Source organism: Xenopus tropicalis, chromosome 4 (genome assembly GCF_000004195.4).
Source record: "Xenopus tropicalis strain Nigerian chromosome 4, UCB_Xtro_10.0, whole genome shotgun sequence".
Lineage (NCBI taxonomy): Eukaryota > Metazoa > Chordata > Amphibia > Anura > Pipidae > Xenopus > Xenopus tropicalis.
The window spans coordinates 18,650,019-18,677,784 of NC_030680.2; the positions used below are offsets into that span (position 1 = coordinate 18,650,019).

General features: G+C 43.3%; 1 protein-coding gene across 1 annotated transcript; it reads left to right on the forward strand.

Moving 5' to 3' along the window:
- slc13a4l (solute carrier family 13 member 4 like) lies at positions 1 to 27,766 on the forward strand. Its single transcript, NM_001030500.1, is given in 16 exon segments — positions 1 to 369; positions 9,301 to 9,429; positions 10,529 to 10,665; positions 12,215 to 12,390; positions 12,617 to 12,653; positions 14,460 to 14,505; positions 15,972 to 16,010; positions 16,856 to 17,004; positions 18,352 to 18,471; positions 19,420 to 19,518; positions 19,681 to 19,782; positions 20,838 to 20,938; positions 23,534 to 23,661; positions 24,508 to 24,669; positions 25,492 to 25,629; positions 26,601 to 27,766. Coding segments are annotated over 16 exon segments (1,806 nt in total). The 5' UTR covers positions 1 to 270; the 3' UTR covers positions 26,745 to 27,766.

Here is a 27,766-nt window from a genome sequence, read left to right on the forward strand (position 1 = left end):
CGGAGAGAAGCTGCAGGGGAGGGGGGGTGGCTCATCCTGCAGCACTGACTGCATTTTTCTGCCTTTCCGTGCATTCTCCTGCCCCAGCCCCAGCCTCCTTGCCCCTTCTCCTGCCCCAGCCTCCTTGCCCCTTCTCCTGCCCCAGCCCGGGCCTCCTTGCCCTTCTCCTGCCCCAGCCTGTGCATTCCCTGGATGTATTCCCCGGACCTGCCGCCTCTGGAGCGCCCCATACCCGTGTGGATCCCGGGCTTGCTGTGCCTGCAGATGGCCATGTCATTTCTCCGCCAGCTCTGGCAGCAGAAGGATGTGCTCATTACTTTCCTGCTGCCTCTTCTCTTCCTGCCCCTGCCCCTGGCAACTCAGAGCAAGGTAAGTACCTCACCAGTGGGCTCTGCCGCCTAAATGGGGCAAAGTGGCTCTGGAATCCAGGTGCTATTTGGTACCTCAGGAATTCATACTGCTCTATATATATGTAGACATGTATATTTATAATATATACACACACAGACAGAGGGATGGACTGATCCAAAGTGGTGCCTCAGAACTTCTTTGGGGCAATAAAGCCGCCATGGTAGCCCTGTGCCAGTTGGACGGCAGCCCTGTGCCAGTTGGACGGCAGCCCTGACATCATTACAACATAATTCTGAGGAGCCGGAAGACCCCCCTGGGACCCCTTGCTCAGAGCCGAATTGGGCATCTTGAAGTAATAAGGAATGTTCTTTTCCAAGAAGCGCTGCAGCAGCCATGCTATTTTCTGTGCTGTTTTTAGGTTGCTCATTTATTATTTTCGGTCCAACAACTGTTACATAACCTTACCCACGGCGCCGGGGCATTGAGTTCATCTATAGAAACAGGCAGTGGCGTAACTAGAGGTTATTGGGTCCCACAGCAAATTTCATTTAGGGCCCCAAAACTTTGGTAAGTTGACCAGTTCTACCAAGATATATTAAAAACACTAACTAATTGGGGCCTACAGGACCCCCTACACTCCTGGGCAACTGCAGGGTCTGCTTCCTCTGTAGTTATGCTCCTTAGATCCATACATTCCCCTCTGTACATTCCCTGTCCTGTCATGAGGAGTAGAACAATTTTTATTTCTGCAAAACTGACATTAAAAGATCACGTTTCAACCATAGCGGTCTTCACCAGGGGTAAAGGTGGCAATGCCACTTTTTTGTTATCTTTTGCACCCAGTGAAGGCCGCTATGGTTGAAACATGCTGGGAATCCTTTGTTACGTAAATTTAGCAGAAACAACATTTTTTTTATTTTTTTCATTCTTGTTTTGAGTGTTTTATACCTTTTGATGCATGAGTACATAAGAGTGTGGATCACTCACCTTGGGACTGGGAATGTGTCTGTTTTGCTGAAAATAATGAAACTGTACAATCTGGTTGGTCTGTGTGTGGCGATAACCATGCCACGAGTGCATCTTATGCAGGTGATGCATAACTGCATTGTAGGTTCCCCTAAGGGCTCTGGCACACGGGGAGATTAGTTGCCTGCGACAAATCTCCCTGTTCGCGGGCGACTAATCTCCCCGAGTTGCCATTAGTTGCCATTCCAGTCGCCGGTGGGGTGGCACACGCGACGGCGGTTTGCCGAAATCGCCTGCGCATCGTGTACCATCCCACCGACGACTTACATGTTCGCCGGTGGGATGGTAGTTCGGGGAGATTAGTCGCCCGTGACAAGGGAGATTAGTCGCCCGCCACAAATCTCCCTGTTCGCGGGCGACTAATCTCCCCAAATTGCCATCCCACCGGCGAAAATGTTAGTCGCCAGTGGGATGGCACACGCGGCGGCGCGATTTCGGCAAAGGCAACTTCAGCGATTTGACGAAATCGCCTGCGCAGCGTGTGCCATCCCACCAGCGACTTACATTTTCGCCGGTGGGATGGCAATTCGGGGAGATTAGTCGCCCGCGAACAGGGAGATTTGTCGCGGGCGACTAATCTCCCCGTGTGCCAGAGCCCTTATGTAACTTAAGTCCCTGCCATGTTGTAAGGATGTTAACAAGAGAACGAAATGAGCCTCCCAAACTGTGACTCCTCTGTGACTCCATTGTGATATCTTTATTACAGGACGGATGGCTTTTATTTACAGAAATCCAGTAATGGGACTGCCTGAAAATTCCAATCCCTATTGGTTCATTGGCTTAACAGTGTAACAGTGGATCACTTGAGCCCTAGTAGGCCCTCTATACACAGCTGATTCCAGTCTAAATATATTTGACTTCTTAAAGGAACAGTAACACAAAAAAATTAAAGTGTATTAAAGTAATTAAAATATAATGTACAGTTGCCCTGCGCTGGTAAAACGGGTAAGTTTGCAACAGAAACGCTACTATAGTTTATATAAATGAGCTGCTATGTCAACACGGGGGCAGCCATTGAAGCTGGGAAAAAGGAGAAAAGGCACAGGTTACATAGCAGATAACAGATAAGATTTGTAGAATATAATGGGGTTTTATCTGTTATCTGCTAAGTAACCTGTGCCTTTTCTCCTGTAAATGGCTGCCCCCGTGGCTACACAGAAGCTTTATTATATAAACTATAGTAGTCTTTCTAAGGAAAACACACCAGTTGTACCAGTACAGGGCAGCATTCCATTATATAGTAATTACTTTTATACACTTTCATTTTTTGGTGTTACTGTCCCTTTAATCCACCCACATGGTTTCTTATTGACTCCTGTTTGTGGTTACACTAGGTGATATCAGGCATTTAAAGGTGGAACCAAAATGCCCAGAGTTTCCCACCTCAGTGCCTGCTATGGCCATCACCTAAAAACAGTTGTGGCTTAGAGAACAAATTCTTCCATGCCAGGGCCAGTACCCTGAAAGACATGGATCCGTAGTGTATCACTGTAGCATCTAAACAGTAAGAGAAACAGTCTGTGTAACCTAACCTGTAGGACTTGTTTGTCACTTTAAGATACTGGTGCGGCAGGGGTCAGTTGCCAATTAACAACCAGTGGTAATTTAATTTTTTTCTGGACACACCCCAACCAGCTCTGGCTGTTCTTTGATCCCCGTGGTCACACTGCCTTATCCCCTGCCCAATTTTGAAAGTTTGCATTTTGAGGAGGAGGAGAAATTATTGAAGCAAGAGGCAAGTAATTAGCCACTTAGTTCACTAATCATTGTTAGTAAGTGCACAATTGCTAAAAATATATGTATATTTAATTACACATTTAATTACTTATTGCACTGACAGCAGTGACAGCCCTGAGACTTGTCTTTCCAAAAAGGAGTGTTTTTTAATGATCTTTTCATTTTCAAAAATAAATGTGTAGCTGAACCATAAAGGACCAACTCATTATACCAGTTCGGTCATCTTTGAGTGAATTGGCAGACCTTTGCCCCATGTTTGGTAACCCTAGTCCATTAATAAATCTATAATAGGTATATAGGTCTAAGCATTTTTAGTATAAAGTAAACTTACCTGCGTACCAGGTAGGTCCAGGTGCTCATGCCCCAGACCCTCAGCATAGGGGAGCCCAAATGGAGAACAAAAATACAAAGCAGGCAGGCACTCCGGATCACCAAAAACAGTAGATGTAAAGCTCAGGTATGAAGTAAAATCATAATAGTTTTATTAGCATATACACATAAATGCTATAAAGCCTTACGCAATTCGTACCTTGATGGGTACTTAATCATAGCCTATGATTAAGTACCCATCAAGATACGAAACGCGTAAGGCTTTATAGCATTTATGTGAATATGCTAGTAAAACTGCTATGATTTTACTTCATACCTGAGCTTTACAGCTACTGTTTTTGGTGATCCGGAGTGCCTGCCTGCTTCGTAACCCAAATCCATTGCCCCTTGTTTGGTAACCCCAGACCATTGCCTCTTGTTTGGTAACCCCAGACCATTGCCTCTTGTTTGGTAACCCCAGACCATTGCCCTCTTTGTGGTAACCCCCAGACCATTGCCCTGTTTTTGGTAACCCCCACACCATTGCCCTGTGTTTGGTAACCCCAGAACATTGCCCCATATTTTGTAACCCCCAGACCATTGTACCATGTTTGGTAACAACCTACAGGTCCAGTTTGAGACGGAATCCGTGGAATTAGATTTGGTATAGAATGAATAGCCTATCTCCTTTTAATTGCCACTGTGTCTTGCTGTGCATTAAAGGGGAAAATGCGGACCTACTCTGAACAGCACACAGAACTCAGGTTTAGAATAACGGCCTATGAGAGGCGTTGGATGGCCTGGATGGTTTAAGATACGAATGCTCTTTAGATACTACAGGTAAAGGAATACATAGACAGACATATACTGGCCCACTTGCCTTGGTTTTGGGTTTATAACAATGACATATACATATCTAAAAAGGGTTTGGTTAGATATTGGCCAGGCTGCATGGAAACTGAATGGGGACCACAATGGCCCATGGGTGTATTCCTCAATGAAGGGGTCTGCACCCACATTCCACGTCTACAACTTAATACCTATTTTGTCCACCATGTTGTTTGATGTCACCAAAACTCATCAGCACAGTGAGATGCAAGTCATTGGATTTTATGGGATATCATAATATACAGCAAGAGAAATAGCACCCTTCCCATTTTGCATGGGGCAAACCAGATATTCAGTCTGATGTCAGAGGGGATTGCGGACAACTGCCCCAGTCTAACGGGTTTAATGGGTGCATGGAAGCTATATGAACCTCAGTTTATTTGAAAGACCTTTTTAAACCTCAGTCCATAATAGGCCGGCACAGGAATTTCTCACTGTAATTAAGAATACAGCAAACAGAGCTGTAGGCCTTATTTGCTTTCGGTCGATTTATAGCTACCATCACTGGGCTTCATTGTTTACCGTACTTTGCAGCTGATAGATGCTGCTTTTGGTTCTCCGAGTGACTTGCCCCTTAGGAAACAATAAAACCTATTTTAACCAGATGTAGATAGTAGCTATAAATAGGCAGTATGTGATTGTCCTAATTTAAGCCTAGAAGTAACCCATTGCCGTTCCATTATAAGATTCTCCAGGGACAAGTGTACTGTATTTCCAACTCAAGCAACAGCAGAAAAATATTATTCTTTATTTCATGCCAGCATATTCCGCATTGCTTTACAGAGATTATACATCATTCCTATCAGTCCCTGTCCCAGTGGAGCTTACAATCTAAGGTTCCTGCCACATTTACACGCACTAGGGTCATAGGAGCCAATTAACCCGCCTGTATGGTTTTGGAGACAGACACTGGAGAATACACATATACTTCATGTAGAGTGGCTGGAATTGAACCTGTGACCCCAGTAAAGGCATTATGACAAGGATTCTGAGCATCTAACCTGTAAAATCTAATTTAATAAACCACAAGTTAAAGATGAAAGAATAAGATACTGTGGGACTCCCAAAAGGATAGGAGAAGTAATTAAAAGCAAAGATAATAATTTATTAGGACAAAGGATATGGGCCTAATGTGTTTCGTGCCTATTGGGACACTTACTAAGTGAGGCCTATTGGGGCCTATGAGTAAGTGCCCCAATCGGCACGAAACGTGTTAGGCCTCATTATTTTTGCCATTGGCTACAATCTACATTTAATGATGAAGGCTCCTTATCTGACAGTACCTGTCAGTAGGGTGACTAAAAATAGATTTTAGAGTAGTATAGAAGAGCATTTGCCCTGGGCCCACAAAATCAATGGGCCTTTTTGGCCAGAAAATATCATTGGTGAAAGCAGAGCCATATTCAGTCAGTGATGGGTTAAACATGACAGACAGTTAATTTTTCAACACCTATTAATCATGTAACTTAACCTCAGGCCGGAACACCTTCTCCCAGACTCCAATTAATTCCTCACAGAAAGTGTAAAAAAACAGTTATAAAGAAACCACAATGTGAGGGAGAAATGATTGCGGATTAGGACACTGGGGTATCATCCTGCACTGGAACCGAGAGGGGTCACTTTTCATTCATTTATTCATCAATGGCCCCCCATTCACAACAAATGAAATTAAGCTGTAACATCATCTCTAGCTGACTGTAGGTGCAGGAATTCAGAATGTTAAGAAAACTAGAGTACTTAATGGATAGTTGAGTACAAGTGGAAATGTAGGGCTAAACAAGAAGCTGTTGTCTTTTCAAGTCATGCCTTTCCTGCTACTCACACAGGCACTTGATTTTATTATTGTGACCCATAAAAGTGTAAAGGTGGCCATACAGGGGCAGATATTATAGCTTTCAAATTTGACTTCTTAAGTCCAAGTAGGCAGCTTATCTGCCCATGTATGTGGCGCTCAGATGGACCTACTCAACTGATAATCTGGCCGAAAATCAGGCAGATGTCGTTCGAACAGTTTTAAAAATCTCATCGGGGCAGTGACCACATTGGCTAGTTGATGTGGTCCTGCCACTGAGGGCCTGTATCTCCATTCATGTTTGCCTAACCTCTGAGCACGTGCAGTGCCATTGACATTTAAAAAATGGCCAAGTCATATCCAAAATGGGGTGCTGCTGTGGGCGACTTTGAAGGCCTGGTTTATTACTGTTAACGGTCATACTTTTTTTAGGATATAGTTTTCCTTTAAACCAGACCCCTTACATACAGACATGCAGGGTTACCTGTATATGGGGGGGGGGGGGCGCCCTCCCTTCATCATAATTTTTTTTTTTTTTTGCTACATAACATCAAGTAATCATTCACCCAAATTTCAATCTAATTTCTGCTCAGGCTGGGCCTCCCATCACATTTTGGGAACCTCTGCAGTCCAGACATATTATTACATTGTGTACAACCTGTTTCATAGTGTCCATTTACATCTGCTGGATGGGTGGACATCCCTGATCTACATGCAGACCTAGCCTTTCCAGGTGGCAATTCTTCCCCTCTTCTGGAACTTTGGCCTTGGGAGATACTTTCAAAGGTTCTAGAGTTTTAAGACCTTCTACACAATGTGTGTATAATTAGGCTGTCCTGAAGTTGTATCTGATATTTCACTCCGTCCCTCAATGAGAAGGTACTCGTATGAGTCCATAATCTGATGCAACTTGCACTGGCAGTGGCGTAAGATCAAGTCTGAGCACTGTTTCTTTTAGGGGAACTATATTCACTCTAAGAATAACAGAACTTTTCTAGAATACAGTGGGGCCTCTGTGTTTCTGCTGTTCATTCATTTCTCCTGAGAAGGCACCATTGATAGAAGGCTCAGCAAAAATCCATGTTAAAAATTAGAAAAGGGAAAATGTGAGTGAATGTGAACTGACAAGTAGGAAGTGGGTACCTCTGGTAGCAATAATGCAAACATTAAATAAAATCGCCTTTTGGAAGGGTGAGACATGTCTGGCGTCTTGCTTCCTCTATCGGCCAAAGCCTTCATTGATCAAGAGGACTGATGCCGAGAGATATATTAAGAATTTTATGAATATAGTTTATGGTAATGTTAATGTCTGAAGAACCATACATTAAAATGAGTGATTCAGCAGAGGTTTTCAGATTTTCCTAGTTCAAGCCCCTTTGGAGGACCAACATTGTCAGGGCCCACATGGCTTAAAAAAATATTGCTGGATCAGCCGTTCAACCCTACTTCCAAGAATATCTAAGGCAGGTAATAAGTGTTCCCCCAAGATTTCAGCCTAACTAACCTTTAGCATGGGCTTTAAGGAGGGAAGATGCCATAAACGTAGCTGACCTGCACCTTATCTAACCAGGCAGCCAATGGGCCAAACATATAGATATGAGGGTTTATACTTTTGTTTTGTTCCCTTGGCCCATTGTCTGATTGCAGGATTATTGGTCCGACTAGCTTCAAAACTGGCCATACATGCACCAATGGCCTTACAGTACGGTCAAAAATGGCCAAATTGCCTGACCAAATCTGGGTGTGCATGGCCCTTTTAGAATGTAAGCTCTTGCGAACAGGGCCCTCCCCCTAGTGTCTCCGATCCTCATCCAATGTAACTGCAAACCATTTTTGTGAATTGTTTATATGTACATGTTAACTGTTCTGTCTTTTGTACCCCCCTATTCTATAAAGTGCTGCCTAAATTGATGGCACTATATAAATAATAATAAGGCAGATGTGCACAGTAACAGGTGGAACCCCCTTCAGAAGATAACTAACCTTTTGCAAAATGAGGCAGAATATGTATATATTTAGAAATTTACTTTAATTGCTCTGCAATAAATACACTGGCTTAGAGAAGGTGGTTGAACAAGTAATTAATCCAGACCAGGATTTGGTGCAGGATATTATAGAGCTTGCATGCTGTGCTTTTGCAGGAGTTACACATGCGGTCAGGATACCCTGCTCTTTATTTTATTTTTTTCATGTATACATTTGTACAATCATTCTCTGAGGACAGAAGTTAGAAACAGAAATTCAGATAATATTAACAACCAGACAAAAGTCCTACTTTGAACAGTGGTTACATTTACAAATACAGAAACTTTTAAAAGCTTTACATTTTCTTTTATTATGCAAAAAAAACTGTATTTGGGTGGCTATAATTGACCCCCTACAGCATCTTGCAGTTCTGCAGGACTGAAGGTGGCCATACTCGGGCTGATAAAAGCTGCAGACTATGTCAAGAAATGATGGGCAGATCTTTGCCCATTTTGGCCACCCTTGACAAATCATGGTAATTTGATTGTTGGCCTGGGCACCAATGATTGGATCCTAATTTTAATGTATTGGTCTGTGTATGGCCTTAACGGTGGCAACACAAAGGCCCGAATTGCATGGTATCCAAGTGATAGGGCCGCACCTTTGTGTCAAATATTTCCTTTTGGGTGAATGATTGGAGAAGAAGAAAGTCAATAGAAGCTGCAGATATATGGCTTCTCTTTACTTCCTTCTGGCTGCCCGATGGAAAATTTCCAGCAGGACAGATAATCTGCAATGGACCCAAATCACAGAATTATTGGTCCAAACTGCCATATAAGTCACCATACATGCCCAGATGTTCAGGCCTTTTGGTAAAAATCGGGTAAACTGTCCAGTCAAATCTGTGTGTGTATATGAGCAGTCATACGCCCGCTTTGCATCGCTTAAGTTTTGGGTATCTAAAAAGTGCCTCAAATGATTTTCTAAGACTACTTGTATTCTCACTACTTCCCAAAGCAAAATGGGATCTGCTGTTAACATTGAAAGCGTTTATTTCAATGAATGTTTTGTAGCATCCAGCCATTGTAGCACTATGCACAGGCTCTGCCTCACACCTGCTAAAAACACATTTTACATGTTTTTTGGTATATGGACATATTTTAATACAGAATGTAGAACATTTTATAGAATGTTATAAGGATGTGTGTAATTCAAATTCTTCTGGGTTTCAGGAAGCAGCATGTGCTTACATCTTATTGGTCACTGCCGTTTACTGGATATCAGAGGCCATCCCACTCGGTGCCGCCGCTTTGGTTCCTGCCTTCTTATTCCCACTCTTTGGCATCATGAAATCAAGTGAGGTTAGTATGGTCTCCTGTCCAGGTCTGATTAGTTGGGGGTCAATATTGCAAACTAAAGTGGGCTACACGTTCAACTTCTCCATGTATAAACCCTTTTATGGCTCCTTATGGCAGTGACCCTTAAGAGATCTTAAGGGTCACTGCCATAAGTAGCCTGTATGATGTCAGTGGAGAACTTGGAGTTAGAACCTATGTGCCAATGTACACATTGGCCGTACTCTAAATGTCTGGATCACGTGCGAGTTGACCTCACACATTCATGACAGAACTGTCACAAAGTGACCACTCAACCCATGAGTTGGATGACAAGAAGGTGTAGAAACATTCCAACTTCAGGTTCTCCACTGGCATCATTCAAGTGCCAACAAAGATCTTTTAAGAGAGATTTTTAAGTTATTGGTTGTTAACTCTGGAGCAGATGCATCCGTATATTAAAACACTAGTCTGTCTGTTGAAGGTGAAAATTATACATTTGGATGACATTGGTTCTCTTTGTGTTCATATTGGCATGGTTTAGGGGCCCATTGTTCCTCTGACTATGCAGAGTTTATCCCAGAGACATCTAAAGGGCAGAGATTGTAAGCAAGAATAGAGATAGATGGCAACAGTAATGTAAATGTATATAGTTATGTTGCCCAACCTGTGACCAGTTGTAAGTCCAAGTCGCAGCACCCACTGACCACAAAGGTTGCTTCGATACATGGCTTTTTGGTCAGGTCAGGAAAACGTTGCAGTTTATATGCAGTGTCATGGACAGTAACTGAGCTGCTAATAGCATCCCCCTGCATCATGGGTAGACAGGTGGAGTCCAGCCAAGAGCCCAGTTGCAGTGAGAGGACTGGACAATTAGCCAAATTAACTCACTGAAAAAAAAGAGAATGTAACTTGTCAGGGTACATTTGGGGTGTGGGGGGATTGGGCATGTTTGGGAGTAACTAGACATGGTCGGTTGGATCTGGGGTTGGTTAAGCTGTGTTCTAATTTACATGAGCTTCGGCTTCTAGAGAGAGAAGCCCCATTCTAGCCAGGTGGGAGAGAGAGTCCTGTCAACTAGGTCACACAGGGCCTGGTGATGTCTGACTGTCTTTCTCTGCTGTAGGTGGCATCTGAATACTTTAAAGACATTCATCTCCTCTTATTCGGCGTTGTGTGTTTGGCCGCCTCCATCCAGAAGTGGAACCTGCACAAACGGATAGCGCTTTGGATGGTCCTGTCTGTTGGAAGCAAGCCCAGCTGGTAATACTAGTCTGTCACATCCTAGGGCCATTCTCATGCTCTAGTTGTACTCGCTCCAACTGGTTCTTGTATAATCTGCAGTTATTCTGTGCACCCTGGGACTTAGATTTCCCACAACCCCTATCTAGCAGTACTGCATTAGATATGTTATATACAGCACTTCTAAAATAGGCTGCTTGGCTCAGGTCTCAGCAGGAGGTCATTCCCATGCCGAGATGTGGTAAATACAAATAGAAAAGGCCCAGTCTGTGACTGCCGTGTATACAGGATACTCAAGGGCCTTCTTTGCTCCTCCCTGTAGGGGGTGCAGCCCTGCAGTTTTGGAACTGCTGCTATAAATGCATATAAATAATTTAGATTTTTAATTAGTGGTTCATTAACAGAGAAAGATTTATTGTGAAGTCCAAAACACATAGCATGGGGTTTATGTAGGTAGCAGAAGGGCGCTCTGAGTGAATCATTGTTTTAATCAAGTTTAATGAAAGGGAGCAAATGTTTATATCTGGGGCTGAGCTATAATGTGACTTCATGTTACGCTCTCTTTGTGGAATAGTCAGGAGTCAAACTGTAGTTTCTCTGCTCACTGCCTTTAGTCTCTAATTTACTAATGAAAGCCAGGCAGCTTCAGGGAAATCATCAGTAGTTCATCTGGGGTGCAGTGGGTTGTCTATTGGATACAGCTTTCAGATAACTCACAGTTAAGGAGACAGCTTATATAAAATGTAGTTGTAGTTCAACATCATGTAGAAGGTTGCATGTTTTCCATCCCTGTGTTAGAGAAGGCCATATACTTTCTAACCAATGGACAAGGTTATCAGTACATCCATGCCTAATAAATATGCTTAGCACACAGTGCATGGGCCTCACATTCTCCTTACCTGTGGGCCCCATTGGGGGTGCCGGGCCTTGTGCAGTTGCACCCCCTGCTCCCATGTTCATACCCACTAGGAATTATTTATTATTAGAAAGGAAACCCTTAAAGTGCAAAAAATCAGTAGAGTTTCCCAGTAGGCTAGGGTAGTGCGTGTGCCATTCATATTACTTACAGATAGATAGGGTTTCCCGGTAGGGTAGGGCCAGTAGAGTTTCCCTTCTACAGCAAGTAATAAGCTTCCAACTCTTGTGCTTGCCCAGCATGGCTAATACATGTATATGGTTTCCCTACTGGGCGGCCAAAGCTGAAATGCAAATACCAAGTTGAATTCCAGCACCGTCTTGGCTTGAACATGCCTTGTACAAGTGGGGACATGTCTCGACACCGATGGAACTTAGACACCACATGTTCCAGATCTTTAAAAGAAAGCCTGGAGCACCACAAACCAATGCATGTACATTATACATAAGCTATTGAGTACAATACCACCAGGCCTTTGTTTATTGCATGATCAACCTGCTTCTCTACCTTGCATTCATTAGGCATTAGGGAAATCTGGGGTAACTAACATCAGAACGACAATGGGAAATACTCCCAGACTTCTACCTTACACCTCTATCTTTTAGGGTTGCTTGCTGTGCTGAAGTCATGTATGCTTTCTCTGTATGTTTTTAGGCTTCTTTTGGGTTTCATGAGCTGCACTTCTTTCCTCTCCATGTGGTTGAGCAACACTTCCACCGCTGCTATGGTAATGCCTATTGTGGATGCTGTGCTGTGTCAGCTCAATAGCGCCGCCCCAGAGGAGAAAGCCTTAACCGACTCTAAAACCAGCACATCTCAGAATAACGAGGGTATGTACTCAGGTGGAAGCCACAGTTCCACATCTGGCAAGGATCACAGTGGTAGTGGCACTTGTGCCCCTTAGCGCTCTTGCATTTGTGCCCCCAAGGGTTGTAAATGAGCCTTTATGTCTCTATCAGATGAACACCATTGAAGATAAGGCATAATGTTCATATATTTCTATTTTTGTGTTGGAAGTTGTTGAACACAGTATAACTGCAGCTACTTCTTTTACAGATACTACAAAGATTGATTTAACATCTTTTCCAGAAAGGTAAATAAAATATATTGTGTTGTGATCAGTGTTTGCAGCTATTATGCTTTAAAGGCAGTGGTTGTCAGACGTTTCGGTTTTAGCCCCACTTGGAGTTACAGCCATTGATAGGGGTCCATGTTATCGCATGAAAGGAAAACAATGGTGTACCAGTGGTTCAGCCATAGTGGTTCCAAGAATATCTTGGACATCAAATACATATTCTCCTAAATCTCACACCAGCTTATTTTAAAGCTGGGCTTTCAGGTGCACTTCTTTAAACCCCCAAGGGGGCCAGCCCCAAATTTTGGTAACTACTGCTTTTTATAGCCTTCTGTAACGTCAACCGTCGTTGAAAAATGGGACTCCTTAGTAAATACTAGGGTCTCCTGGTAGACTGTTCTGTCCACACAGTGTCGGAATGGCCTGCTAGGGCACCGGGAGAAAACCCAGTGGGCCCTGGTTGGACCCCATGATCTGGGCACATGGGCAGCAGACTATGTAGCACAGTAGTGGAGAGAGGGAGGGGCTGGAACGAAGCAATCGATAATCGGCGGCAAAAAGGAAGGAAGGGTGGCGTCAGTTGGTGTGAGGAAGGAGGCCCTTCGCTGGGGGTTTGGCCTTAATCAGAGGTTTTCTGGTGGGCCACATACCCTGTCTCTGCCCTTCTTCACTGTTAGCCCATTGTTCATACCTCAACACCTTCAACTCAAAACCCCCATCATCTCTGCCCCCCATGACTATGGCACTGTTTAAAATCATTTTACCCCACCCCTTTGCAGCCTGTTACAACCAGAGTTCTGGTTCCCAGACATCCACTGCTCTCTCATATCGACATTAGTACAGTTTGTGTTGTAGAATAAAGGCAGAAAATCAGCATTGGAAAAAGATTTAGAAGGCCCCTTGCTACAAAGGCATTAGTGATGTGTGGGTTGGCCAAAAACACATGGGTTCAGTCTGGCATAGCTCATCTTTAGTGGGGCATGAATGGGTGGCTGGCCAAACTCTGCCCATGATCCACCCTGCCCATGACATTACCTTGCCCTTAGTAGCCTCCTGCCTTCTGGCCTATTTATATACTGGTGCCTGCCCACCCCTCCCCCTCTGGTGAGGTCATAGATGGGTAGGTTGGGTGTTGGTTGAGAGAGGGTGGGTTAGGGTTGGGTGTAGGTCGGCTTTTTGCCCGCATGGTTCGTTTTAATGGCATCATCCCCAGTGTCCCCATTAGCACAATCTACATCAAAAATGAACCCCCCAGAATGGACCAATGTAGTTGTGTCTGATAGTGGCGGTGATATGTGGCGCTGACTATATGTGCATCCACTAAGCACTCAGTACTGTCGTTCCTATCACTGATTAGCCCTATGGGAGAAGCAGCATGGCTGCGACTACTAATCTGCACAGACGGGGCATATTTATTATAGTGTGTAAGCCAACAACACTGGGGAAGCTGCCCATAGCAACCAATCAAATCTTTGCTTTTTTTTTCTAACTTATAGGTGACTGATAAAATCTAATTGCTTATTGGCTGTTACTGGTGATGTTGGCTTACACACTATAATAAATATGCCCCTTAGTGTTTGCTTTGCCACAGTACAGTACTTGTTTTAGGTAGATATGTGAAGGATATGCGAAAGGCCGAGTGTTGATTTATGGTAAGCTAACCACGTTGTTCTACCAGCTTGTTCCCCTTCTGTAAATATAAAGTGTAATTTTATTAAAATGCAGTGTTTTTAGTAATTATTGCAGGCAAATTAGAAGAAAACCTAATTATGTTCCTGATTGCAAGCAGAATTCTAATTTCTTCTTCTCTTTATTCATCCGCAGCAATAACATGTTGGATAATGGCATCGCAAACACAGAAGAACGGGAGGTTTGTCTGCAGTAATAATACTATTTTTTGCCTCAGGCCAACCCCTTAAATCACATCAAAAGGCATCACCATTTTCTAGGCCGAACACCATGCTGGCTTCTCATAAAGGGACTCATACACAATAAAGGGAAAGGAAGCTGACGCAAGTCTGAAACTGCATGACTCTGTAGCCCTTTTATAGATACTAAGGGAACAGGGAAATAATTATATATTCACCAATAATATCCCCCTTCAGATATAAAGAAAGGTAATAATGAAACTACTGCCCAGAAGGTTTATATAAGGCTCAGTATATTTGAGGAACAGAATAATAATAATTGGAGGCAACCTAACTCGTTCCTTTGTTTTGAGATCTGATTACGCTAGGGAGCCCTAGTATCAGTGATTGAAACGGAATGGTTATGGGATGTCCCAGTTTGCACACCCAATCTCAACAGAGACTATGGCACATTGGGCTTTTGTTGTTCGAGATACTCCTGTGCCATAGGCCTGAGATATAGGGTTGTCTTTTCAACTTCCTTGGGCTCATCCTATGAGCAGTGATGTTCAGCATAGATACTACTACAACGCACTAGTGGCTAATGCGAGCAAGACACTACCTGTATCTGGGACATACTGGAAGTTAAAGAATAAAGAACTTTAAGATCCGCTCGCTTGGTGAGGTTGCCAAGCGAGCGGATCTTCACCTGATATCCCCACCTACAGGTGGGCGATATTGGGAAAATGTAGGCTAATTCTAACGGCGGCAATGGCACAGTCGGTTTGGGGGCCGCATCAACGAGCCGATGCGGTCCCCGATCCGACTGAATCTTTTAAACTGCCGGATTGATATACGGCCAATTTCAGGCCAGAAATCGGTCGAGTATGGCCGTCGTTTCTGCCCCTACATGGGCCGATAAGCTGCCGAATCGGTCCAAGGGACCGATATCGGCAGCTACAATCGGCCCGTGTATGGCCACCTCAAGTCATTTATATTTTGAAACCTCTAAAATCACTCTGTACTCTGTAAACGGACTTCTTTGTCTAGAGTGAAGCCCCGCCCCTTTTGCTTCTGGCCTTCTCTCTCTATGATGACCTCAAAGAGGTGCCAACTGCACCTGCTCACTGCCTCTGCTCCAATTAAAATCAATCAGGCAGGAAGTCAGTAGAAGAGCTGCAGTTCAGCTGCTTGTAATAGAGAAACAAAATAAATTTGAATGCAGGGAGAAAGGTATGTTATTTTGGGAACTGTACAGAGTAAATTTAAAATAAAAGGCTTACTTATCCTTTAATGCACACTAGGAGAAGAAATACACAGTTGATGGGACTTTGGTATTTCCCATGCACTTGAGTACAGCCTAGCCTCATACAGGGTGGACTTGTATTGTGGACCATGTATTTATGATGATAGTGTCTCTTTAATAGTTCTTTCTTTATTGCTTTACCTAATTTATCAAAGTAACTAATTTGAAAACTGTATTTTTCAGGAGGAGCCAACATTCGCAGCCCGCGCCTATGCAAAACAGGTAGCAGAATCAATATATTTACTCTGAAACAGTATGAAATGCTGTCCTACTCAGTCTGTAAAACAAATGCTTGCCATGGCTAGCAACATAATGGTTAAACCCCATAGCCACATATACTGTAGGTACTGGAATTGTTGTCTGCCTAAGCACTGGGCAAATGGGGCATTTGTTCTGGGCCCACTTTGAAAAAGAATGTTCCTAAAGCACAAAGGAGTGGTTCCTACCAACTTTGCAATTGGTCTTCATTAGTAATTTTTTCATTCCTCTTTCCAGCTTTCAGTTGGGGGTCACTGACCCTGGCAGCCAAAAACGATTCTCTGTAAAGCTACAATTTTATTGTTATTGTTACTTTTTATTGCTTATCTTCCTATTTGGTCCCTCACCTATTCTTATGACAGTCTCTCATTCAAACAACTGCCTGGTTGCTAAGGTAAATAAGACCCTAGCAACAAAATAGCTTCTGAAATACCCAAGTGGAGAGCTGCTGAACAAAAAGCTAAGTAATATAAAACCCCTAAAGATAAGAAATGAAGACCAATTGCAAATTGAATCAGTGTCTACATCATATTAAAAATTAATTCAAAGGTGAAGTGGCAGAGTAATCTAGCATCACAGTTAAGATGGTTGCTAGGGTAATTTGCAGATGTGGCAGCAGTTTTTGGCCCCAGAGCTGTCTGTGAGCCTACATGGTACCAGAGGTTTGAACTTACTCAAGAATATTTTCTTGGGGGGCTTCTAAAGAGGGCCCCATTTTCAGCAGGCTAAACATATATAAAAAATAAAACCTGCTCTGTATGTTTCTGCCCGGTACTTTAGACCATCATTGCTCTTTCTTATACCTACAGGGTAAAACTGGTCGCTTCTACAAAACTAAGCGCGATCACATGATGTGCAAAGCTTTCTCGCTGGGGATTGCCTACTCTTCCACCATCGGTGGGATGTCCACGCTGACTGGCACATCTACCAACCTCATATTTATAGAACAGTTTGAAACGTAAGTAGCTACACTGTAACGCTGAGTTCATGCTTTGATAAGTAAACCTTTAATATAAGTTGATGTAAAATTGATGCGAGGGCTATTCTAAGCACTTTTGAAATGTACATTCATTATTTATTTATTTTACTTATTCCAAGATATTAAGGGTTAAAAGTACTGTTAATATGAATGTATTTTGTTACAACAGCGCCACCTGGTGGTCAGTTTCTGAACATGAAGTAGTCAAGGAAGTTGTCAGGAGAAAGAAAGAAGGCTGATCTGATGTTCTTCTGGTTAGGAAACTTTTTATCAAATCAGCCCTCTTTCTTTCTCCTGACAATGTCCTCAACTCCAAGGAGTTGCCACCTTTTTTTCAGGTTTATACTGGCCGTCAGGTCAGGGAAATAGGCAGGGATGTTGTATGGGGCATGTAAATGAGTGGAGTGGACAGGGAAATGGATGGAGAATAGGTGGGTCTGGCCTAATATGGGGTAATAATTGGGGACCTCAACCCTCTGTTAATACACCCATAAGGGTGTCAGGTGCAAATACTGGAAGAGCCCCACCTTGTATGGGAATCAATATACAATAGCAAAAAATATGGGGTAATCCGTCTGCGGAGGGTTCAGGAAAGGGAATTCATAGGATTTTACAAATTTACCAGCAATTACATAGCTGCTAAATTTGTAATTCTGGCCTTGGCCCTAGTTGGTGATTTACTGGCTGGGTGGTAACCCTAGGGCTAAGGCCAAGCCAAAAGGAAAAGAACATCCAATGGTTTGCAGAGACTGAGGCTCAAGATGCCGCCATCAGGCAGCTGCAAGCCATGCAGCACGATAGGGCAAACTCCCTGACCCACAATACTACATAAAATGAGTAATAAACTGGCAAAGAGCTGCACATAAATTCCCAAACAGAGTAGCTGAGCCAGGCAGGTCTAGTTCAGAAGCACAGGCCTAGCTGAAAATACCAGCACAGCAACACTGCTTATCCATAGGAGGGGGTTACATGGGTGAGGTGGCGCAGAGTCTCTGCTCAGAGACAATAGTCGCAGAAAGCTGAGAATTTGAGCCATTAAATCTTCCTTATAGTTGGCAATATAAATTAATGGGGTTATGTAATGAAAGGCAATACCCATCAGCTGGTAGAATTTCCTGGTCACTTGTTTAAAAGCAAATATCTTATTGGTTGCTATGGGTTACTGCTCCTGGGCAAACTTAGTGCTTTTAATCACATATGGGGCTAGTCTTGTCTAATTACTTATTGCTATACCCATCTCAGGCTGAATGCCCTGCAGATAATAGTGACTTTGCTGTGTTGTTTGATGGTGAGGTAACATTTTTCTGTCTATATGTTATAATGCAGCCGCTACCCTGGGTGCCAGCTCGTAAACTTTGGATCTTGGATCGCCTTTTCCTTTCCCATCGCCTTTATCATCTTGATACTTTCCTGGTTGTGGATCAACTGGCTTTTCCTTGGCTGTAGGTGGGTATAGACGTCTGTAAGTGATTCTGGACACAGCAATTGTACTTTTCAGTGGCCAGTCAACTGTTATTTATGATTGGTCCACTGCATTTAGACTGTTTTCACTAAAATTGTAATTAGTGGCTATGGGCAATGTTCCCTCTAAGGTGTGCACTTGTGGGCGTGCACACAAAGAATTTTGTCTGACCTGACAAGTTTAAAATGTGCTCAGAAGGAATAAGAGGGAACATTGTCTATGGGCTCTTATTTTGGGTATTCCCCAATGTGTTACTTTAACGTCTTTCATTTCTAAATAACACTGTTTACATAGCAAATAATTCACTCTACAATTTAAAATGTTATTCTTTAACCAACAAATGTATTTGTAGCTGTAATATTGGTGTATAGGCGCCATCTCAGTGCATTGTGCCTGAGTCTGAGCTTTCAGAAGGAGCCAGCGCTACACATTAGAACTGCTTTCAGCTAACCTATAGTTTCTCCTACTCCCATGTAACTGGAGGAGTCCCAAGCTGGACTTGGATTTCTTACTATTGAGTGCCAATAAGGATTCATTCCTTTATCTGAGCAGAAGGGGGGAGAGAAGGGGATGAGTGGGAAAAAAGGGACAGAAAAGGGCAATGGGAGAAGAGGAAAATACAAAATAAGTGAAAAATGAATTAAAAGTAGGGTAAAGGAGATGAGAAAGACCCATGAGAATAAAATAGTAAAGAGAACAGATGGAGCACTGTACTAGTCACTATAGTTCTGGCATCTTCCATAGACACAAATGAAATGGTTTCTTCTAGTGGGCAGATAAAGCAATTTATTGTAGCACATGGAAACAACCAGTGAGCAGGGATGGGATATGTTGCTTTAGAAAGGAGAACAATTTGAAGATAAATACCTCTGTCTGGAACCAGTCACATAAAAAAAAAATCAAAAATTTATAAAATACTCCTTCATTTGCAGTTATAAAGACATGCAGTGCTGTGGAAAATCAAAGTCGCCCACTGACCTGGACTCAAGAAATATCCTGAAACAAGAATACGACAAGATGGGACCTCTCAGGTGGGTGCACAGAATAATCATAACACAACAAAACCAGTGGTTTGTTTTGCTTACTTTCCCTTTAAAGTGGGACTATGGCTCTGTGTATCAGTGCAGGTTCATTGTTTATACGCCAATCCTGTTCCTTTCTCTGACCAAAAGCACTTTCCTGTTTCTTCACAGCTACCAAGAGGTGGTAACGCTAGTGATCTTCCTGCTGATGGCCCTGTCTTGGTTTACTCGGGACCCTGGATTTATCCCAGGTTGGGATTCACTGTTTGGACTGTGAGTTGACGTGTGTTCAGTGGTTGAAGTTAATATTTTGAGTTCAAAGGCTCCCCCCCCCTCGAAAAAAACCTTTCTGCATCATTCCATTTTGTTCTGGTACATATCCCATTGACATATATTAAATATGTATATTCATGCTGTGCTGGTCATTACCCAGCATGCCCGCTGCTGCATCTTTAAGATCAGATTTTTGGCACAGTATCCCAGGGCATTACTATACTAAGCGATTTCATTATTAGCTTCCTTCCCTTTTTCCCCCATGCAGCTCGGGTGGGTCTTCATGATCCCCTTTAATCCCCCATATAAAATAGTAATGGGGAAAAATGTAATACTTAGTTTTAAACCTGTATTTGGGTTGTAATTAACCCTGCCCTAAGGGCGATCTCTCTCTGGACGTTTTGATTGGTGGCTTGACATCAAAAGGGAATCCTATTTGTATATATGTCCCAGAGATATGTGACCTACCCTGTTTATTGCCCCCTGCTGGCAGCCTGCATACTCCCCATCTCTCCTGTTATTCCTACCTGGGTTTTCATTAATGCTCTGGGGGGAATCTGTATCCACTCTGTCGCCTTTTGCTTTGCACATTCAAGGATTTCTATTTATTAAAGGGGTTGTTCACCTCTCAATGTAACTTTTAGTATGATGTAGAGAGTGATATTCTTTGACAATTTGCAATTGGTCTTCATTTTTTATTGTGTGTTTTTTTTTTAATAATTTAGCTTTTTGTTCAGGGGCTCTCCAGCTATCTGGTTGTTAGGGTCCAAATTACCCTAGCAACCAAGCAGTGGTATAAGGGGGAGATGGGAATATGAATAGGAGAGCGCCTGAAGACTTGATCAGTCTGTAACATACTAAAAGTTAATTTAAAGGTTACCACCCCTTTTCAATATTTACCCCATATCCTGCTATTTATTTGTTGCTATGATTTTATTTTGCACCAATGAGGCGTTGTAGTATTTCTAATGCTTATAACCATGGCTGTGTGAGAAATAGATGTTTTATTGCATAGTAATGATTTCTAAAGAAGCTTTTGTGGTTTTTTTTAACAGTAAAGGATACAAATCTGATGCTACCTCAGCCATTCTCTTTGGATTTTTATTATTTATTATCCCAGGAAGGAAGCCTGGCTGGTTGTGCTGTAGATCTAAAGGTAAGCTGCTCAACTTACTCATATTTCCCCTATGTAGCGTCTGATTTGTTGTTATAAGGCCTTTGATCAGTATGAGAGGACATTGCTACATAAGATTACAAAGCTATTCGGTCAAAGGTAGACTGAGTGGTTCTGTGACCATATAAAGGCACAAGGCTAAGTTATACAGGGATCTCTGAGTATCACTCATGTATTATAAGGGATAATGTACCCCCTACTGTAAATGATAAGGATATTAGCAGTCACTGAGGGGTTCTGTGCCCATATAAAGGCACAAGGCTGCAGGCTAAGTTATACAGGGATCTCTGAGTATCACTCATGTATTATAAAGGATAATGTACCCCCTACTGTAAATGATAAGGATATTAGCAGTCACTGAGGGGTTCTGTGCCCATATAAAGGCACAAGACTGCAGGCTGAGTTATACAGGGAACTCTGAGTATCACTCATGTATAAGGGATAATGTACCCCCTACTGTAAATGATAAGGATATTAGCAGTCACTGAGGGGTTCTGTGCCCATATAAAGGCACAAGAATGCAGGCTGAGTTATACAGGGAACTCTGAGTATCACTCATGTATAAGGGATAATGTACCCCCTACTGTAAATGATAAGGATATTAGCAGTCACTGAGGGGTTCTGTGCCCATATAAAGGCACAAGGCTGCAGGCTGAGTTATACAGGGAACTCTGAGTATCACTCATGTATTATAAGGGATAATGTACCCCCTACTGTAAATGATAAGGATATTAGCAGTCACTGAGGGGTTCTGTGCCCATATAAAGGCACAAGAATGCAGGCTGAGTTATACAGGGAACTCTGAGTATCACTCATGTATAAGGGATAATGTACCCCCTACTGTAAATGATAAGGATATTAGCAGTCACTGAGGGGTTCTGTGCCCATATAAAGGCACAAGGCTGCAGGCTGAGTTATACAGGGAACTCTGAGTATCACTCATGTATTATAAGGGATAATGTACCCCCTACTGTAAATGATAAGGATATTAGAAGTCACTGAGGGGTTCTGTGCCCATATAAAGGCACAAGGCTGCAGGCTGAGTTATACAGGGAACTCTGAGTATCACTCATGTATTATAAGGGATAATGTACCCCCTACTGTAAATGATAAGGATATTAGCAGTCACTGAGGGGTTCTGTGCCCATATAAAGGCACAAGGCTGCAGGCTGAGTTATACAGGGAACTCTGAGTATCACTCATGTATTATAAGGGATAATGTACCCCCTACTGTAAATGATAAGGATATTAGAAGTCACTGAGGGGTTCTGTGACCATATAAAGGCACAAGGCTGCAGGCTGAGTTATACAGGGAACTCTGAGTATCACAAGGGGTAATGTACCCCCCTACTGTAAATGATAAGGATATTAGAAGTCACTGAGGGGTTCTGTGCCCATATAAAGGCACAAGGCTGCAGGCTGAGTAATACAGGGAACTCTGAGTATCACTTATGTATTATAAGGGATAATGTACCCCCTACTGTAAATGATAAGGATATTAGCAGACACTGAGGGGTTCTGTGCCCATATAAAGGCACAAGGCTGCAGGCTGAGTTATACAGGGAACTCTGAGTATCACTCATGTATTATAAGGGCGAATGTACCCCCTACTGTAAATGATAAGGATATTAGCAGTCACTGAGGGGTCATGTGCCCATATAAAGGCACAAGGCTGCAGGCTGAGTTATACAGGGAACTCTGAATATCACTCGTGTTATAAGGGATAATGTACCCCCCTACTGTAAATGATAAGGATATTAGAAGTCACTAATGGGGTTCTGTGCCCATATAAAGGCACAAGGCTGCAGGCTGAGTTATACAGGGAACTCTGAATATCACTTGTGTATTATAAGGGATAATGTACTCCCTACTGTAAATGATAAGGATATTATTATTATAAGGAGTAATGTACCCCCTAGACCCCTATTGTAAAAATATAGTAACATTCATAAGGATGTCTATGAAGATTCTCATTCATCCAGGTCATGATATACAGTATCTAGTAGAATTAAGTCTAAAACAACTGGACTTTTCTGAGTTTTTTCTTGAAAACGTTTCACCACTCATCCGAGTGGCTTCTTCAGTTCAAATGACTGGTAGGGAATTCCCCGGTATTTAAACTCTTGATGGTAGTAGAGTCACAGACATAAGGAGTTCCATGGCCTATTTTTAAATCCGTGCTGAAACAGGGAGTTGAGTAAGCACATTAAAATCGTTGTTGTTTTGATTAAAGTTTTTTATTGGGAAACATGTTCCTACCACCTCATGGAATCATGGAGCTCTCCTTTCTCCCTGTAGCCACATTGGTAACTGCTGCAGCAGGAGTCCCTTGTATTGTCATTGGCTGATGGCCATGTTGATTTCAGTGTGCAGTCATTTACAGGGTCATAGTCAATTAAACCTCAAAGAGTAATTAAAAGGAGCTCTGAATTATGGACTACTGCCTGCTCATATGGCCATAGAGCCAAATCTGCATGTAGTGTTGTCATTGGTCCATGTAAGGAAATGTGTCTATTTAGCCTTCATTTTTGCAGAAGTTGCCAAATTCACTTGTGTCTTCTATTTATTATTATTTAGGGAAGTCCCGAACTCCTCAAGCTGCAGAATCTACTCCGATGATAACGTGGAAGGAATTTGAAGACTGTATACCCTGGCATATTGTCATCTTAGTTGGAGGGGGCTTTGCCCTCGCCAAGGGGTGTGAAGTAAGTAAAAGAGTTAAAGTTGTTTGTAACAACTTTGTTATTTTATTGAGGGAGAAAGTGTATATAGGCTAAGAACAGGACAGGGCCCCAACGCGGCCTGTGCGTTCCTCTGCACCTTGTTGGCCACGCCCAGTCTCGCTCCCAGGACCAGCAACAGTGGGTTTTTGGGTGTTAGGGGGTCTGGCCGTGCTGCACTTAGTTGATTAACTGGGCCCCCCTGAGCTGAGGGCGGGAGCTCTGGGTCCCCACGGGGATTGGATAGGGCTTGATGGAAAGTTCAAAGTTTATCTATCCAATTCCTGTGCAGCTTTATGTGGATTTAAACTAAAGTGACAAATGAACATCCAGAAAGCTTTGTAGTAGAAAGAAAATACAGGCACTTGGGGTTCCGGGCTCTCAGCCCCCCTTCCTTCCCAAGTCTGCTTCTCACTGACAGCAGGGGGGCCCAGCTAATGAAGTAAGTGCAGCACTACAGGGCCCCCTTAGGGGAGAGGTTCATGACCAGAGTGGGGGACCCCTGAGGTGATGCACCCGAGTCCAACACTGGTCCTGGTGCTCCTACCTTGTGTCTTATAATGACGTACAAGGTAGAAGCAGAAGGGTTGGACGTTTACATTGCTTCCCCGCCTCTTTTGAATCTAGTGAGGCCTAATGAAGGCACTGCTAGATTTGGAGCATTGCATCTACTCTCCAAAACAGAGCACAGAGGCCTGAGGCTGTTTGCCCCACACAGTCGCCAAAGTGCAAAAAGATGGCCAATTGCAGCCTTTTTTTTGCATTTAGCCCACTGCCTTTAGTAACTCACGTTGCCAGCTGCATTCTCTTCAATGGAATCTTCCGTTACAGGTGTCAGGACTCTCTACCTGGGTGGGGCACAGGATGGTACCTCTCAGTAGTCTGCCAGGCTGGATCATTGTATTTATTGTGTGTCTGATTGTGACCTCGGTGACGGAAGTTGCAAGCAACCCCGCTACGATTACGATATTCCAACCCATTCTTTCCTCACTGGTAAGTTTCTATCATTATTATTATTATTATCTTTCATTTATATAGTGCCTACATATGCTGTAGTGCATTACAGAGATATACATCATTATATACATCATTCACATCAGTCCTTTTCCTTTGTGGAGCTTACAGTCTAAGGTCACTATCACATTTACACACACACTGTGGGTCAGCAAATGCAAGAAATGTTGTGGGTCAAGCACTGGATTTGCAGAGAGGCATATTTTACTGGGGGAGCCGCCAGCATATCCAGCGAACCCCCAAAAAACACCTAAAACTAGCTGCTCTCTCTAATCAGGGAAAACTGTAATATTGTAAAAATGTACCTGTATATTAAAGATATGGTTGCAAATGTGCTCAGGAGAGCAATTGTACTTTTGTTTTGTCAGGGTTTATGTCCCCTTTTGCAGTTTGCAGTCGGCCTTCATTTTTTTTATTTTTGTGGTTTTTCAAAATTATTTAGCTTTTTGTTCAGCACCTCTCCAGGATTTCAACAGCTATTTGGTTGCTAGTGTCCAGTTTACCCTAGCAACCAGGCAGTGGTTTGAATGAGAAACTGAGGATGAATAGAGAAAGATAAGCATTAAAAAGTATCTATAGCCTCACAGAACAAAAGTTCTAGGCTGTGGGGGTCAGTGACCCCCATATGAAATCGAGAAAGATGCTGCAGAGGAGGGCACTGTAAAAAAAAAAAAATGAAGACCAGCTGCAAGGTTGCTAAGCAGAGGGCATTCCATAACATGCTGAACGTCAACTTAAAGCCCCATATGTTGGGGCTATTATTCATTAACGTCTCGCTTTCTCCCGTACTTTGTGCCGCAGGCTGAAGGAATAGGAGTCAACCCACTCTTCGTCATCATCCCAGCAACAATAAGTGCCTCATGTGCTTTCCTCTTGCCGGTGGCCAATCCCCCGAATGCCATTGTGTTTTCCTACGGACATCTGACCGTGCCAGACATGGTAAGCACAATGGAGAAACCTCCCCCTCCATGTTATTATTCTCACTCTTGTTTCATATCTGCTATATCTAGCTGCCACGAGGGGCAGGGGTATCTGCTTCAGCGCTCACAGAAACTCCCATGCCCCACTCACTCCCTGCAGGCTGTACAGGGATATTCTTGTCTCTTTGGGCCCCTCCCTGCCTCTCTAGACTGCCCCTTTCCCCCCCAATGGCAGCTTTGCTTATTCAGGTTGGATTTCATGATTTTGCCCCCCTAGGCCTGTCGCTCGCACCCACATGGCGCTATTGATCACTTCCACTGGAGACTGGGTGGGCGGGAGATACAAACGGCTGTCAAAATCTCCTACCCGGTCCCCAGTAAAGATGCAGCCAGTGGGCAGTACACTGCCCCCCAATTTTTGCCACCCTAGCCTGGTCCTTTGTGGCCTGCCCACATATCCGGGCTTGATTCTATTGCTTCCGACTGATAACCAGCTCCAGTTGTAGGTCAGCAGCAGGTGTATACTAAGGGTGAAGACAAATGGGCCAATTAGTTGCCGCAAATATGATCTCGCCGTCTAGTCGCGCTGATTTAGCCGACATAGGCTAATCTACAAGTTGCAGAGACTAGTCGCACGCTGATTAGCCACAACTTTTTTAAAAGTCACAACAACTAATCACTCCATGTGTCTTTGCCCTTAGAGTCAAAATAGGCCCTGGCATTCAAGTACACAGAGGCCCAAACAGCCCCCCCAGCAGTCCAATAAATAGTGACTGTCTATGGCATCTTACAGCAGCCCCTCTGGCATTTGCCTGAACCCACAGATTGCCAGTCAGGGCCCGATCAGCAGTGCATTTTAGCACCTCAGGTGCCACTCAGAAAACATGACTTGTAGTGGGCACCCAAGGTGGCACTTTTTTGTCTGCCAGATTAGTTGCTAGTGTTAGGAAATACCTAGGCTAATGTCCCTCTGTCTCTTCTTTACTGCAGATCAAAGCCGGACTGGGCACAAATGTCATCAGCATGTTGGCGCTGTGGTTCGGGCTGTACGTTTGGGGAATACCAATGTTCGATCTGAACAGCTTCCCGGAGTGGGCATCCCATAAGAACATGACATCACTAGCAGCACCATAACCGCAATGGACCCGCGCTTTTTCTAAAATCCAATCGTTTACAGGGAGCGATGGCATTCTTGGTTCGGAGGACAGAGTAGAATAAGCAGAGGAAGGCAGCTAGGAGCACACGGCCTTGGGCATGGGCATCTTTTTTTCTCACTTCTCCTTTGTTCACGTTTCTAGGGCACTCTTGCAACTTAAACCCTTTTGCTGCCAAAAGGAAAGAGCGCATTTCTTACTGCTTTAAAAAAAAAAAATGACTTTGGTGCTTCCAGAAAGATAGTGGAATGCAGTGCTCTGTAGGCAAGTAACACATTCCCGCACCTAGACAGGTATTTTGTACCTGTATTGGCCCCTATAGGAACGCACTGCACCTTGAACACAGCTCCAAATGCTCTTGTGTGTGCATACCCTAAATGGGGCAACTTTTTAAAGTTGTTCAGTTAAAGGGAAAGTAAATATCCAACTGCTGAGTAGGAGCTCACACTCTAGAAATCAGCACCTAGGTTGGCTTTCATTGTCATTGTCAACCCTCTTCATCAGATACCCACCCAGCTGCACATCTGTGGGGGTAACCAGGGCCCTTTAAGCGTTTGATTGATGTAGTTGGGTAAGGGGGTCCTGAGCATGGTCCCCAATGTGTTTAGCGCAGTTTACTTCTCCTTTATAGGGGCTTTTCACCTTTGAATTAACTTTTAATACAATGTAGCGAGTGCCATTCTGAGACAGTTTGCAATGTAGAAGCTGAAACGTATACTAGCTCATTAGGTACCGGAACAAAGCAATGCTCGTGGTCTTTACCACCAATTTCAAAGGTCAAAATAGATGAAAGTGTTTTGTGCTTAAGGCTTAAAACTTAACCTTTATTAATTTATTAATAAAGGCCAAATTCACAAGACTAACAACAAAGGACAAAGGAATAAAAGCAATGGATATTTGTGCCAGAATATACATTGCATTAAGGTTATTCAACTAAATTGATTTTACTGAATTCATATATTTACACTATTATAGATATGGCGTTCCCATACCAAAAAAAAA